The 14,547-nt window shown below is 54.8% G+C and overlaps 4 protein-coding genes across 4 annotated transcripts; 3 read left to right on the top strand and 1 right to left on the bottom strand.

Moving 5' to 3' along the window:
* Positions 1-998: 998 nt before the first annotated feature.
* Positions 999-2,655, top strand: PLICBS_006697 (uncharacterized protein; the record flags this gene model as incomplete). The annotated part of the gene is made up of 3 exons (XM_065601024.1): positions 999-1,136; positions 1,186-1,373; positions 1,428-2,655. 3 exons carry the CDS (start codon positions 999-1,001, stop codon positions 2,653-2,655), a joined length of 1,554 nt encoding a protein of 517 aa, XP_065457096.1.
* Positions 2,656-3,574: 919 nt separating this feature from the next.
* On the bottom strand, positions 3,575-5,273 carry PLICBS_006698 (uncharacterized protein; the record flags this gene model as incomplete). Its single annotated transcript, XM_065601025.1, has 4 exons — positions 3,575-3,924; positions 4,057-4,826; positions 4,897-5,006; positions 5,124-5,273. 4 exons carry the CDS (start codon positions 5,271-5,273, stop codon positions 3,575-3,577), a joined length of 1,380 nt encoding a protein of 459 aa, XP_065457097.1.
* A 560-nt stretch (positions 5,274-5,833) lies between these two features.
* PLICBS_006699 (uncharacterized protein) lies at positions 5,834-8,159 on the top strand (the record flags this gene model as incomplete). Its single annotated transcript, XM_018328163.2, has 7 exons — positions 5,834-6,118; positions 6,189-6,399; positions 6,781-6,940; positions 6,995-7,277; positions 7,346-7,419; positions 7,478-7,567; positions 7,634-8,159. 7 exons carry the CDS (start codon positions 5,834-5,836, stop codon positions 8,157-8,159), a joined length of 1,629 nt encoding a protein of 542 aa, XP_018173192.2.
* Positions 8,160-9,231: 1,072 nt separating this feature from the next.
* Positions 9,232-14,041, top strand: PLICBS_006700 (nonribosomal peptide synthase; the record flags this gene model as incomplete). The annotated part of the gene is made up of 2 exons (XM_018328164.2): positions 9,232-11,694; positions 11,744-14,041. The coding sequence occupies 2 exons, from the start codon at positions 9,232-9,234 to the stop codon at positions 14,039-14,041; spliced, it is 4,761 nt and encodes a 1,586-aa protein (XP_018173193.2).
* Between the last annotated feature and the right edge of the window lie 506 nt (positions 14,042-14,547).

Genomic DNA, 14,547 nt, shown 5'->3' on the forward strand with positions numbered 1-14,547 from the left:
GGCCGGACCGGTGTGGGTGGGTCCGTCCAAACACTGCTTAGCCTCCTCTGTCGGTAGTCGAATGTACATCCTCGCCTTGTCAGTGCCGGCTCGTAACTTCCATCGGACATTACGCTTGCGTCGACTCCATGTTCAGTATCACCGTGTATGGCGCCAATGAGCTGCCCAACGTACTCTTCTATGAGTGCAGGCATCACCTCTGGACAATGGCGGGATCACAATCCCGGGGTATGCACATGAAGACCGGGGTCAAACAGCTTACCCGGGACCTAAGTTGCCCAAGTTACACTTGACAACTGAGCAGATTCAATGCCACTGGGACAACACACCGTAGTTGGATAGTGATACAGTGGCTAATCAGTATCCGAATGGCCCAGCAATCGTGATATTCCTGCTTTGTGGTGGATTGAACGACACGCCCCGAACCTGGACCAAATTGTAACCGCGGCCTTAACTGTTTACAAATGGCAATTTATGGCCAGCGCTGCATGTCACGCCAAAGAAGCTTGCTCTGTAGTGATGAAAACACACTCAAGGAACTGCGTGCGTGTTCGTTGCCGACATTGTTGTAAGCCGGCATCATGCTTACCTTGGTGCTTTGGCGTAGACGCCGACCAAGGCCACCACTCGGTGCCGCCGAGTCGCCACATACACCCAGAGTACGGAAAGCCACTACGTCGCACACCTGCGCAAGCTTTCTGGGCACTCCGATGTCAAGGCCTGCCCTTTGAGCGGGCCGGCCTTCTACTACCGGCCCACTAGCTTCGACCATCATCCTCGGGCTCGCTTGTAAGCCACGAGGACGGGCTGTGTCCCAGTGTGATAATCCGTAACGTAGAGTTCGCCATGGCTTTAACGCGGTGCCCCTGGCCAGCAGTTTGTCGCTGGCGCAATTAGTCGTGTAGAGTGAGGGCTACTTGTCTTTCAAACACTACACTTGTTGCCGTCGAGGGCTGCCCAGCACCACACACACAGACATTTGACCACCATTGGAAGTCATGGAACTCACCCTTGTTCCCATACAGTGGCAACTGTTGCTTCCTTTCATTACCGTATTCTCTGTCGCACTTCGATGGAAGTCTGTGCGCCATGCTGTCCAGTCTTGGTTCAACGATGCCATATCCTGGCTTCTGAACGTATGTTGCCCCAAGAATCGTTTGGCATCAGGCGCTGATTTAAGGGCAGATTGCTCTTAATGTCTGGTATCCTGTGCGTCATGCACACAACAAGTCTCCTCTCCCTACTGTCCCGTACGAATTTCCCAACGGACAAGGAGACGCTGCAAAGTTCCTTCATGGCGCCGAGAATAGCCTCATATGGCAGAGGCGGTACGGATCACTCTACCGCATTTGGTCGGGTATGACACCAGAAGTGTAAGCTACTCGTTCTTGACTGACGTACCACGGACTAACGATGCGAGTGCGCAGGGTCTTGACGAAGCCGGAACACATCCACGACGTCTTCAAAGACTCCGACAGACATCTCAAGGCCAAGAACAACAACTCGGGCTACTTCCTTGGCGAGCTTCTTGGCAAATGCGTCGGGCTGGTCAGCCAGAATGAATGGAAACAGCTGCGATCCGTTTGCGAAGTTCCTTTCGTGAGGTCGAAGTCGGCAACATACATCCAGCAGATGGAGCGACGCACCGAGCGCCACTTCCGACAACTGTGGGAAACCTCGTCCCTGTCAGAATCCGTCATTGACGCTGCAAAGGACCTGAAGATGCTCCCATTCTGGATTGTCGCTGAAATACTTTACGGTGGTTTAACCACCGACATGGAACGACAGCTCGCTGAACTGGCACCAGTGCGGGAGAGCCTTTTCCAGTACTTTCTCAAAGGCGGCGTCACCCGATATGAATGGTCCAAGCTTCTCCCAACAGCTGCAAATCGAGAACTTTCAGAGTTCAAGTCCCGCTGGGCGACGTTCAACCGGCAAGCACGCACCAGGGCCCACCCCAATACTCCGATTGCCTCCTACTACAGTGCCATTGATGAGGGTACCCTGGATGAGGAATCCATTCTTCATACATTAGACGAAGCCCTTTTTGCCAACCTTGATGTCACGCTTGGTGGCATATCGTGGAACCTGGTCTTCCTTGCAGCGTATCCCGAGGTGCAGGCTAGGCTTCGCGCCGAAATTGCTACGGAGCGCGGGAAGGCTCGCGATGGGAGTATCTTTGAGTCCTACATTCTCCGCTCAGACACATATGTCGCAGCATGCATTTCGGAATCCTCCCGTCTCCGACCATTGGCGGCCTTTTCGGTGCCACAAGCCGCACCTACGGGTAGAGTCGTTGGAGGGTACTACTTCCCCCCCGGCACAAACTTCATTATCGATTCGTACGCACTGAACCAGCGCAACGAGTACTGGGGTGCCGACGCCGAGAAGTACCGACCGGAAAGATTTCTGGAGAGAAGCGCTGTCAAAGACCGATACAACTTTTGGAGGTTTGGCTTTGGGCCGCGACAGTGCATGGGCAAGTTTGTCGCCGACATGATGATCAGGGTCCTGTTGGTCCACTTGGTCGAAAACTATGATCTCGGAATGCTTGATGTAGATAAGAAGTGGGAAAGGGATCCGGAGAACTGGATTAACCACCCGCTGATGAAGTTGAAGTGCGATCTGCGCAGAATCAAAGGGACGGGTATGTAGGAGAAACTTTCTTCGAGACACTTAGGGAACTAGCATCAAATGAGACGAGGCAGAGTTTGCGAGCGCTAAGGTTTCAAAAGAAACGACAGACTAGCTACATCATGGGGCATGTGCGTTGCGCACATGCACTACCCATTGCCGACAGATGCTTGCCCTGTGGATTGAGCACAGTTTGAGGCTCTCGTGAATGCCAGGTGGCAGGCAGCCTCGGCCTGGTGTTAGGAGATGTTGAATCAACAGCTCTAGTCCATCTCCAGTAACGCCCCTCAGCCATGGCACGTATCTTGAATCGGCGGTTCTGGCTGATCTCTCAAAGCCTCATTCAGCCACACTTGACCTGCTAGGCGTAAGGAAGACAGAAGTCCCACCAGCGCTTGCCCACGACCTTGCCGGCAGGTAGTGTGCACTGTGATATGGTCGTCAGCGTTCTGATCCCTGTTGTCGGCAGGCTCGCACAGCTGGCTGCGGCGGTACCCTAGCAACTTCCTACTTGTCCCAGTAACTGTTCAGCAAGGGTAGCAAGATACTAGACTGGCCTTGCAAGTGGTGAAACAGTGCCATTCAGTGATAAGCTAGGTGCAATACCTCAACAGGCAGCCGCGTCTGGAACCCGGAGGAAACCCGCCGCACAGGCTGATACCGTCCTCTCCGCACGACAGAGGCAGTTGCCGCCTTTACTTACGTGAACGAACGCACAGTAGCTGAGCCTGCTCGGGCTCCTCGTAGAGTAATTCTGACAAAATGCCTTTGGTCCTTTGTCAGTTGCTTGGAATCGCCGTTACGTCAAACCCGTCTTGCACACCATTAAGAAGTCTACTAGGGGCGGAAGGGAAAGCATTCATCAACTCAGTTGGTTCTACCAGTACAAGAGCACAATCAAATCCAAGCTCCCTTCAATTCGCCTTCCAAGCCGTGCCAACTACTGCCTCGCCTTAAAGAGAACCTCAGCGGTCGGATCGGGCAGAATGGCCAATCCAAAGTGCTGCTGCTTTGGCTTCGGCTCCCCTGACTTCAGCTTCACGTCGTAGTGCCGAAGAATATATGCAAGCACCACTTTGATCTCCGCGCTGGCAAAGAAGCGACCTGGGCAGGCCCAAATCCCGTGCCCAAAATTGATATTGTCAATGCCAGTCGTTGCGTGTTGGAACTTGTGCTCGTTGCCTGGCGTTTCACGTAGCTTCGAGAAGCGGAAAGGCTGGAACTCCGCAGGATTCGGATACAGCTCCGGGTTTTGGTTGATGACATGGGCATGAATGGTCATGCGGGTGCCTTGCGGAAGTACATGTCCGGTGGAACAGTGAAGTCCGTTGGGGTTAGTGACAATTCTGGGAATGTTCACTGCTCACATGTTATTCACTGTCTTTGTGCGGCGAATTGGGGAGATTTAGTCTAGGTGCTTACCCAAAGACGGAGGCGACAACCGCTGCGACTCTTTGGCGAAGCTGTCCAATCTCTTCAACTTGGGCAGATTCATCTTGTCAATTCTGCCGTCAGCAGGTACATGCTGGAGTACCTCCTCTCGCATGAGCTCAACGTCTTCTGGATCAAGAGCCGCGAGGTCAAAGATGATGTATGACAAGGCGTTTGATAGGTTGTAGATGGACGCAAAGGTGGCGAGAAGCTGGTCTCGGCCGAGTTGCTGTGCATTGGGAGTCCGAGAATACTGGGATATGAACCACTCAAGCATGTCTCCGCCCGGGATGCCCTTGTCTTTCTTGGCTCCCGACCTCTTTTCCGCAATAACGGGAGCCAGTTTCTGTTCGTTGATAGACCTCTGCTGCTTGAGCGCCTTGACTTGCGGAAGAAACGGGGCAACGAAGAAGCGAATGGGCCAAGGGATCAGCCTGAGTATGAGCCAAGCTCGCGAAACGCCGGCAGTGTAGTCTACTGTCGCTTCAACCCACTCTTCCTGTCGGCTGAGGGGCAGCCCGACAAAGGCGCGACCGGACATAATTGAAGCAATCCTAGACATGGCGTATCTAGGCTTGATGGCGGTCCACTCCTTGCAAGGGCCGATCATTTTGTTCACGGCGTACTCAACCTCGGCGGTGAAGGAGGCCAAGACTGCTGGAGTGTTCCGAGTCAGCACGTTTCGCATAGTGCTGTCAAACTCGTCGGCTTTTGTGCCCATGTAGGAGTATTCGCCGAGGAAAACATCATAGTGGTGCTTCCTGTCCCCAATGCCGTCAGTATCTGAGCCCAGCCGAAGAATATTTGCGCAGCGCGACTAGGAAAACTCACTTGATTGACACGTCGGTTTCCGGCAGGCCCCGTATGGTCTCGATTTCAGAGTCTGGCAGGACAGCCATCTCCATGCCGGGAAGGGACAGCATGAAAGGCTTGTTGGGATACTAAAGCATGCGACTCTGAGTTAGGCCCATCTCCGGTAAGTTGAGGTACGAAATTGAGAGTGGCCTTGCCTGTTTGTGTGCCTCCTCCAATGTCTCGACGACATTATTGCCGGTGACCTTGACAACTGGGAGATTATGGGGCTTCGGCCGAGAGCTCCAGAGGTAAACCAGCCCCAGGGCGATTACAGTGGCTGCAGCGCCCAGGAATAGTGGGCTGGCCACCTGAACCTTTTCGACGTGGTGGAGGAGCTCCTGAATAGCACCCATCTTGGCTGAGTTTGATCAATCGGCCGCGAAATGCAGCTCAGTACAGGAAAAAGTATTGAAGAGCAGCGACAGGATTCTGTGACGCCCGCGAGATCACAACATGACAGCGGCGACAAATATTTTCGTGATTCACGCAGGATATACACCTACAGGCCCGCCCCTCAGGACCTGGCCGGCAATGTCAGCTTCCCGCTGTGCATACCTGGGCCGTAAGGAACCTGACAGGCGCCCGTCATAGCGGCCGCGGACTTTCTCGGCGGCCGTGGACGGGCCAGTGGCCGACTATCATTAAATTGGCATGCCTGGAAGCAGCCGACCGCGCCCGTCCAGACCCCCATGTCATGTACTATTCCTGGCGAGCCTACGGCAGTACATCGACAATGACGCCCTACACCTCACTCGACATGGCCGATAAAGTTTGGTATTTTGCCTATGGTTCGAATATGAAGTCCTCCGTTATGGAGCGACGGGGAATGAAGCCCCTTGCTGTCAAACAGCTTGTCATTCCCTCACACGTACTCACGTTCGACATCTTCGGGGTTCCGTACACTGAGCCAGCCATGGCAAGCATTGCTGAACGCGAGACACTTACGGGACCCCAGCGAGCGGGCCGCGACAAACACCAGCAGCCTCCCCCACCCGTGCACGGCATCGGCTACCTCCTGTCAGCAGGCGACTTCAAGAATCTGGTGGTCTCCGAAGGCGCCGGCACGGCTTACACCGAAGTGGAGTTACAGGCTCAGATCCTTGGCCCCAGCGAACGCGGAGGCGACGCGCTGCCGGTCCGCACCCTTGTCGGCCGGTATCCTTTCCGGCCCAATCCGCTGCCAAGTGCACGCTACCTTGTAAGACGCCGCAGTCTGCGCGGGATACTTTGCGACCCCGGGAAATGATACTGACACCTTAGATGCGCAGGGTCTTTTGATTGACGGAGCGCAAGAGCATGACCTTCCCGCCTCATACCGATACTACCTCGCATCCCTGCCGAGCTACACAAAGTCTCTGTCTCCGGTAGAGGCCTTCGGTGCACGCCTCTTCCTTGGCTTTTGGATGCCAATCATTACTTGGACCATGAAGCGCATCAAGACTGCCGCCCGGGACACAGAATCGGGCCGATCGAACTCGCGTTCGGGCGTGTTTGTGTGGCTTCTCTTTAATGTGGTTTGGTTGCACTACGATCTTGTCCATTGTTGGGTTTGGGGACGCGGAGGCGGGAGGCGGTGATGACTGAGACAGACATTCTTTGATGCCGCCCGAGTTCAATCTTAGATATCCTGGGTAGCGCCCGAGAAATATCATCACATCTCGGACGTCTGTTGTAATTCTAGTCACCCTTGTCTGACTTGAGAGAATGGATGACCCATCGCCGCGAGCCCGTGCCTTCAAGCTTCTTGAGCAAGTTCCACTCATTGGTAAGGCCAACTTGATCCTATATCGGACACCGATGGCTTGAATCCTTCGCCCTTCTCCCACCCAGCTGGAATCTCATGGCTTATTGGCTGCGCAGATGGCCACAATGACTTTGCCTACATGGTGCGAGGCTGGTACCGGAACAACCTGAGTCAACCAGACTTTGACATCCATGCCATGCCAATCGGGCAGACCGACATCAGCAGACTCCGCAAAGGCAAGCTCGGGGGCCAGTTCTGGAGCGCGTTTGTGCCATGGTACGTACATGTCCATACGAGCCTGGTGACGTTGTGCCTGATGGTCGGTCACAGCCCCAAGGACGATGAGAGCAAGGGGGCAATCCTGTTGTCAACACTTCAGCAGATTGACCTACTGCATGGAATCTTTGAGCAGTATTCTCAGATCTTCACATTCGCGACTCACTCCTCAGAGATTATCCCCGCCTTCAGAACTGGGAGGCTCGTCAGCCTGCTTGGCATCGAAGGCCTTCACCAAATTGGCGGGAGTCCCAGCGTGCTTCGGATGCTCTACCGGCTGGGGGTGAGATATGCTACCCTGTGCCACAACAAAGGAAACGAGTTCGCCGACAGTGCCGTAGGTGTAGCCCAAGGCCGCTGCCGTTCTACGATTCTAAGTTATGCGCTAAGTGTCGTCGTGAGCAGACCGCGGAGGGCGCCCATGGTGGGCTCTCAAAATTGGGGCGGAAGGTAGTACAAGAGATGAACAGAATCGGGATGTAAGTCATGAGATCTAAGATGAGTACGCGAGATATTTGACACTTACCGTAAATGTAGGATCGTGGACTTGGCGCATACTAGCCACGAGGCACAGCTCGATGCTTTGAAATACAGCGAGGCCCCAGTCATTTTCTCGCACTCGTCATGGTGGGTGGTCTCCCAGCGCAGGGCTCAGCGGACAACGAAATCAAGACACTGACACGAGCGTTACAGTTACGAGCTTTGCCCAAATCCTCGAAATGTTCGAAATGAAGTGCTACAGAAGCTTAAAGCAAATCGCGGCCTCATCATGATCTGCTTCATTCCCTCTCTTGTCACCCCACCGGAAGCAGGACAAGCTGGCGTATCCGGAGATCGCAAATCTCCGAGCGTGGCATCCGTTGTTGATCACATCACGTATGTGGGCGACACGATTGGTTACGCTCACGTGGGCATCGGATCCGATTTTGATGGAATGCTGGAAGGGCCCCCTGATTTGGACGACACTTCTTGCTTCCCGAGCATAGTCGAGGAGCTTCTGAGACGAGGGGTCGATGAGGACGATGTGAAGCTCGTTATGGGCTTGAATGTGATCCGAGTCATGGAAGAGGTTGAGAGCGTGAGCAGGACCGCCCAAAACATCGATAACTGGGATGTACTCTGTGATGATATTGCGTCGCCTTGGACTGATGAGCAGGTGTCGTTGCTGGTGGCCAGGGGCTCACTACGGAACACGAATGGGACAAGCAGCCTTCACTGAGTGGGCAAGTTTATTGTTGGACTCAAGGGCTCCGTGCTTGTAGCTCAGTTTAAAAGCCGCCCATACGAAGTTTGCATTTTTGCTATCTGCTCAAACGCTGTATTGGCCCAGCAGTGACCAGAAGACACTACTCGTTATTTCCAAATCCTGGCATTCTGTCAGCGCGAGGCTCATAAAAGGCAATCTGCAATCTGGAGACTTGCGGTGGAAAGAAATAGACGATGTTTCGATAGTGAATGTTCCGGAGCTGACAGAGTCTGATTCTTGCGTAGGCACCCTCCTCCTGTCCAGGCCACGTCCCAAATTTGGGAGCAGGCAAGCTAAGCAAAACTGGACGATTGCCAAGCCCCGTCCTCTGCGGGACTCTTGGGGGTCCTGAGATCTGTCCTCGGACAAGGCAGGTAGGAGTCGTGACGTATCGGACATTGCTAGGTCGGTAGGTCGGGCAGGATGGCGAGGCCGCGCAATGTCCAGGCCCCAACGTGCACCCCCAGCTTTTGTCCTGACGTATAGACCGCTGAAAAGCGCCGATGACCCGAGGGAGACGTCCACGAGAGACGTCAGAGGGCTTCAGCCGCAGGGGCACCTGCCTACACGGGCCGTTGGCGTGTCATGGTTGGCCGACTCCTTCGCCACCACGGGCGCGGCCGCCGACCGGTCCGCAGCCCAAACATTTACACAGGGTAAGTAGGTTCGAGTCTGTATCGTCGAGGGAAGGGAATAGTGAGCCGAAGTGCGCCACTACGGTGAAGGCGGGCCCTCGGAAACGTCCAGCTGCTCGGCGATGCCGTGTTATGTCCTCGTCAGCTTATCCTTCACGACGGCGTGGCGGTTAGTTAAAGTAGTGAATCGTCTGTGCCATAAACAGAAGCTTGACCCAAGTAAAATAAACGTCATCGATTCTTTCAATATTTTCCTAGACCATTGTTCAATAGCCTCGTAGACTAGCTCTGCACCTGCACATACTCACTCACCAGACACTGCATGTGCTCTTGGTCTGGTGTCGTTCCCACAGGCACAACGTCGACAGGACCAAGACAGTGTCTTACCAGTTCAACAACCGACCACAAACATGCTCGCAGTGTCTGAGTTCCTCGTTCTGTTCGAGCTGTGCACCGTCCTCGACAAGAGCGCACTCGACATCGACCTCGACACTGGCTTCATATCCAATGGCGGCGATTCGCTGGGGGCGGTTGCCCTTGCAGCGGCCTGCAAAGCACATGGCCTAAGTCTGCCCAGAGAGAAGATCTTGCGAAGCCAAACACTCCGTGGAGTTGTTTCCACCATCTCAAGCCTGGATGGTACGGACCCCACGCAGGTCAAGACCTACCTCTTGTCAAAACTGGCATCGGACGCCACGCCACTATCCGATGTGTCATCAGCCTCGTCAAGGAATACAACCCCATCAGTTGGTCAAGACACCGTGCCCATCATTCGTTGGCCACAGTCGGAAAACACGAGCCATGCAGGCTCTGTGGTCAAGGGCGGCTTGATCGATACGCCCGATACGACCTTGTCCGGCTTGATCGGACCTTCGTTGACCGAAATGCAACTTCACTTCATCCACGGTTCACTACGACAACCGGGAACAAATTTCATCGTCCATTCAGAGACATACGAGACAAAACACATCCCGGTGCTGAAGGCAGCATGGAGGCATGTTATCGAATCCGAGCCGATATTCAACCAAGACTTTCCAAGATACCAGGGAATTGATGCAGGTCCAACAGGGTTTAACTGGGCCGATGCGACAACGTCGGGCGATGGCGACAAGGACAGAGCCGAGACAACAATTGGGTCATTCTTCCGAGTGGCGCATGTTGATGGCTCAGAAGAACTAAGCACCATTACATGGACGGTCCACCACTCAATGATAGATGGCTACTCTGCATCAATGCTGTTTGACAAGGTGCTCCGGATGGCGAATGGGGAGCATCCACTTCCTGCAGGGCCGTCATTTATACAATTCACTCGAGAGCTTGACTCGTTTCGCAAGACAAGCCGGGAGTTCGGAACAGCATACTGGGTAGGCAAGCAAGCGCAACTGAGGCAAGCCCAGCATGAACTCCTGCTCCCGACAGCTCTACCGCACGAAGGCTACACCGGAAGCCAAACCGTCACTGTGGGCATCACAGATATTGCAGACCACATTCAGTCAAAGGCGCAAAGTATTGGTGTCACACCCGCAAGTGTCTTCAACGCAGCCTGGGCCTTGACACTCGCACAGTTTGCAGATGCTGATGTCGTCTCATTCGGCGCTGTTCTATGTGGCCGAAGCCTCGTGGTTCCCGGTGCACTAGATACAATCGGCCCTCTTCTCAACACACTCCCGCTCACCCTCAATGTCGCGAGAGAGATGACGACCGAGGAGCTGCTGCGCACGGCCTTTGATGAGCTTGTCGAGCTGGAGGAGTACCAGTGGACAACATCCGACAACGGCTTCAATCGCGTCTTTGAAACAGCGCTTAGCGTCCAAGTGGACATCCCGTACGACCCCAGCTGGTGCATTCGTCCTGTGCAACGAGCGACGCGGCAAGAGCACGAGGTCCCTCTCGGAATCACGATTGACCCCCGGCGTGGAATATCCTTTGACTATCACGTCAACCGGTTTTCCGCAGACAACGTCAATCGTCTGGCCAAAACTTACCGTCGTGCACTGGAGCTGTTGCTGGCTCCTGTACGCACCATCAGCAATGCTGTCAAGGACCTACTCCCGTCTTCCAGCATCGAGATGCTTCATCACTTCGGCAACTGCGCCTCGACGACACTGACTTCGAGCATCACAGAGGATCTTGTTACACTATTTGAGCGGCACGCGCGAGAGATCCCTGACAACGTTGCAATTGAGAAAGGCTGTGATAAGATGACTTACCGAGAGATGGACACGGCGGCCTCCAAAATCGCCTCGCGGCTCTCCCTGCACATCAAGCAAGGCGAGGTAGTCTGCGTCTACTCTGATCGTTCGATGCTCTGGCTATGCGCCATGTTCGGCATCTTGAAGGCAGGCGGCGTGTACTGCTCGATGGACCCAACAGTGCCTCAAGAAGTGCGCGACCGGAACTTTGGCTTGTCGGGAGCAAAGACATTCATCACAGCCAAGCCTTGCCAACTACCTATCGTGCCGAGGGACTGTCCCATCTCCTTCACAGTTCAAAGCACACTAGATTCGCCGGAATTTGAACCCTTCGAACACCGTCGGGTTGCCAACCCCCATTCACCGGCATACGTCTGCTTCACTTCGGGATCTACCGGCACCCCCAAGGGAGTAGTTTGCGCCCACGCGGGCTTGGTCGCGTTCCAATCGTCCCTCGATGTCCGACTATTTGCTGCCCCAGGGCGAAAGGTTGCTCATATCATGTCCGTCGCGTTCGACGGCAGCATCCACGAGCTCTTCTCCGCCTTGACTCACGGCGCTACCGTCGTATTGCCATCCGGCTCGGATCCCTTTGGCCATTTGCACTCAGCCGACTCGGCTATCCTAACGCCGTCGCTTGCCAGATTGCTTGATCCCGACGAGTTTGAGCGGTTGAAATGGGTAAGCTCCAATGACTTGTTCAACCGAGACCAGCTCTGACACATTGCAGGTATACTTCGTCGGCGAACCGGTCCCGCAGGCTGTCTGCGACCGCTGGGCCTCTGTGAAGCAGCTGTACAACATGTATGGGCCAACCGAAGGCACCTGCGGAGCGACCATCAAGCGACTCCTGCCTGGACAGCCTGTGACTATCGGCGTGCCAAACCGTACTACCAGAATTTATATCCTCAATTCCGACAGGACCTTGTCGCCCCCCGGAGCTATTGGCGAGCTCTATCTCGCCGGCGTGCAAGTCGCTGGTGGCTACCTGGACCTGCCCCAGCAGACACAGGAGCGCTTCTTGCCAGACACAATCTGGCATCAAGGAGTCCGTGAAATGATGTACAAGACGGGTGACAGAGGGTACTGGACTGAAGACGGCGAGATCGCCTTGCTCGGACGACGCGACCGCGAGATCAAGCTGAGGGGTTACAGGTTGGATATGGGAGATCTGGAAATTCGGATCGCACGAGCGTATCCCTCCCTGCAAGCCGTTGCAGTCACCCACAACAAGGACCAACTTATTGCCATGGTCCAACCCCACGACGTCGACGTGGGGGCCCTCCGAGAAGAACTTCGGAAGGCCTTGCCGCAATACGCCATGCCCCATTCTATCGTTACCACGGACAAGCTTCCCGTTACTGCGGCTGGGAAGGTGGACTACAAAGCCGTCTCCGAAGCGGCGTCTCACCCACGGGAGACCCAAGCTCAAGCCGATAAACTAGCCTCCTCGGCGGAGATAGCGGTCGCACAGGCCTACAGAATGGCTCTTCAGCTTTCAGATGATGTTGAAGTCACCGCATCCTCGAATTTTGTCGAGCTCGGAGGCCATTCGCTCCGCCAGCTCGAGTTGTTGCGGCACCTGTCAACAGCCTTTGATGTGCAGCTGTCCTTGAAGATGATACTCGTCTCTCCTACGGTAAGAGAACTTGCCAAGGCAATTGCCGGCTGCATCAACTCGACTCCGTCGGTTGTTCTCGATCAAAAGTTTCCGGTGAGCGAGGAGCGAGCGACCCCGATTGAGGTGGAGTGGATGAGAAAATACGAAACCTCGTCCGGCTCGTCATCGTTCAATGTGTGCTTTTCGTCAATGTTCGACGGCAACGTTGCTAACAAAGAAAGGCTCATCGAGGCGTGGAACATGGTGTTGGCGAGGCACCAACTCCTGGCATGTCAATACGCCTACCGCGGAGCCGACGAGGTGATCCGCATCAACCCGGGTTATTGTCCTCGCGTCCAAACACCATGCTCGTTCGACTTGTGGGCGGAGGCCAACCGGCCCTTTTCGTTGGAGCTCGAGCAGCCTATTCGCGTGTTCGTCACCGACGACCGGCTGACGGTTGTCTTGAGTCACATCGTCGCCGACTACACAGCGCTGGGAATATTGATGCGTGAAGCGTCCGACGCGTACAACGGCAAGCTCTTGGACGATGCCCCTCGTAGCTACTCTCTTGCAGATGTTTGGTATGGATCACCCCCGCAGGCCGTCCTGGATTTCTGGACTGGATATCTGCAGCAGTGCCCCGAAAACCCAAGTCCCTTTGGTGGCCAAGTCAATCGGTCGGATTACTCTGGAACATCTGCGCTCTCCATCATCGATACCGGCATCTTTGAACGCGCCCTGCAATTCTCCTCCGCTGCCAATGTCACGCTGCAGCAACTTGCAATCGCATGCGTTGCGTTGTGCTTGGATCAGGATCAGGCAGGAACAGACATTGTACTGGGCGTACCGCACATCAACAGGGATACTGCCGACGACTTGGACACTTTCGGACTGTTCCTCCAGCCTCTCCCGGTCCGCATCACACACGGGGCAGATTCGGTTGGCACCTTGATGGACTCCGTGAAGACAAGCTCGCAAATGGCACTTGCACATGCAATGCCGTGGCACCAGCTCTTGCGGCACCTCAATATCGCGACAAACTACCCCAATCACCCCCTCTTTGATGTCATGGTAACGATGCACGACTTCAGGCATACGAATGACTTGGACATGAAGGTTCCTGGGCTTGAGCCGTCCTTCGTCTGGTCCGAAGGCGCCAAGTTTAAACTGCTGTGCGAGTTCACGGCACTACCCAACGGGAAGCTGTTACTACGGATGGAATACGATGCCAGCGTCGTGCCTGAAGCTGAGATTGGGAGACTGCAAAAATCTATTCCGCTTGCGATGCACATGCTCTCGACTGGCAGCAAGCATGATGAGGTCAAGTTTGCAGTCAAGGGAGGCACAGAGCTACCGAGTGACCTAGCGGGCACTGTTTTGCAAGACACAAAGTGTTTCTTTGGCAAATGCCTTGGTGATATTTAGCTAGAATAGATCATGTCACATCTTCATTTGGATGACTACTAGGTATGCCTCGGCATTTGATGATGCAATGTCAGAACGAATCGCCTTCCAGGGTTTTGATCTACCTACATGCAGTATGCGGTGAACGTTCCAGCCGGGGCATGGCTAGCTGGCTTGCTGTGTAGCTACAGGCCCGCAGCAGAGGGCATTGAAACGCTGCTTAGTGCTCACAATGTTGGATTTTGGCGTCGCCCCATAATACAGGTCACGACACGCGGTCCAGCGGAGGGAGAGCTGCCTATCGCCGTGAATACCTGGGGAAGGCAGCAAGTCTCTGAGTCTGGTGCAACTGCGGTACGCTCGGAACACCAAGGCCGTGGCGACTTTGCAAGCCGCCGACGACGAAGTGGTGTATTAGAGTGTTTCCGGCTTGTCAAGCTGCCGCCAGTCGGGCGCTGTCACTGCAGCGGGCCTCCTGGACCCCTGTGGCTGCTTGCCCTGTCGGCGGCCGATCGGCCTTACACCCG

The sequence above is a fragment of the Purpureocillium lilacinum genome (genome assembly GCF_023168085.1).
Source record: "Purpureocillium lilacinum CBS 284.36 DNA, scaffold_5, whole genome shotgun sequence".
Taxonomy (NCBI): Eukaryota; Fungi; Ascomycota; class Sordariomycetes; order Hypocreales; family Ophiocordycipitaceae; genus Purpureocillium; species Purpureocillium lilacinum.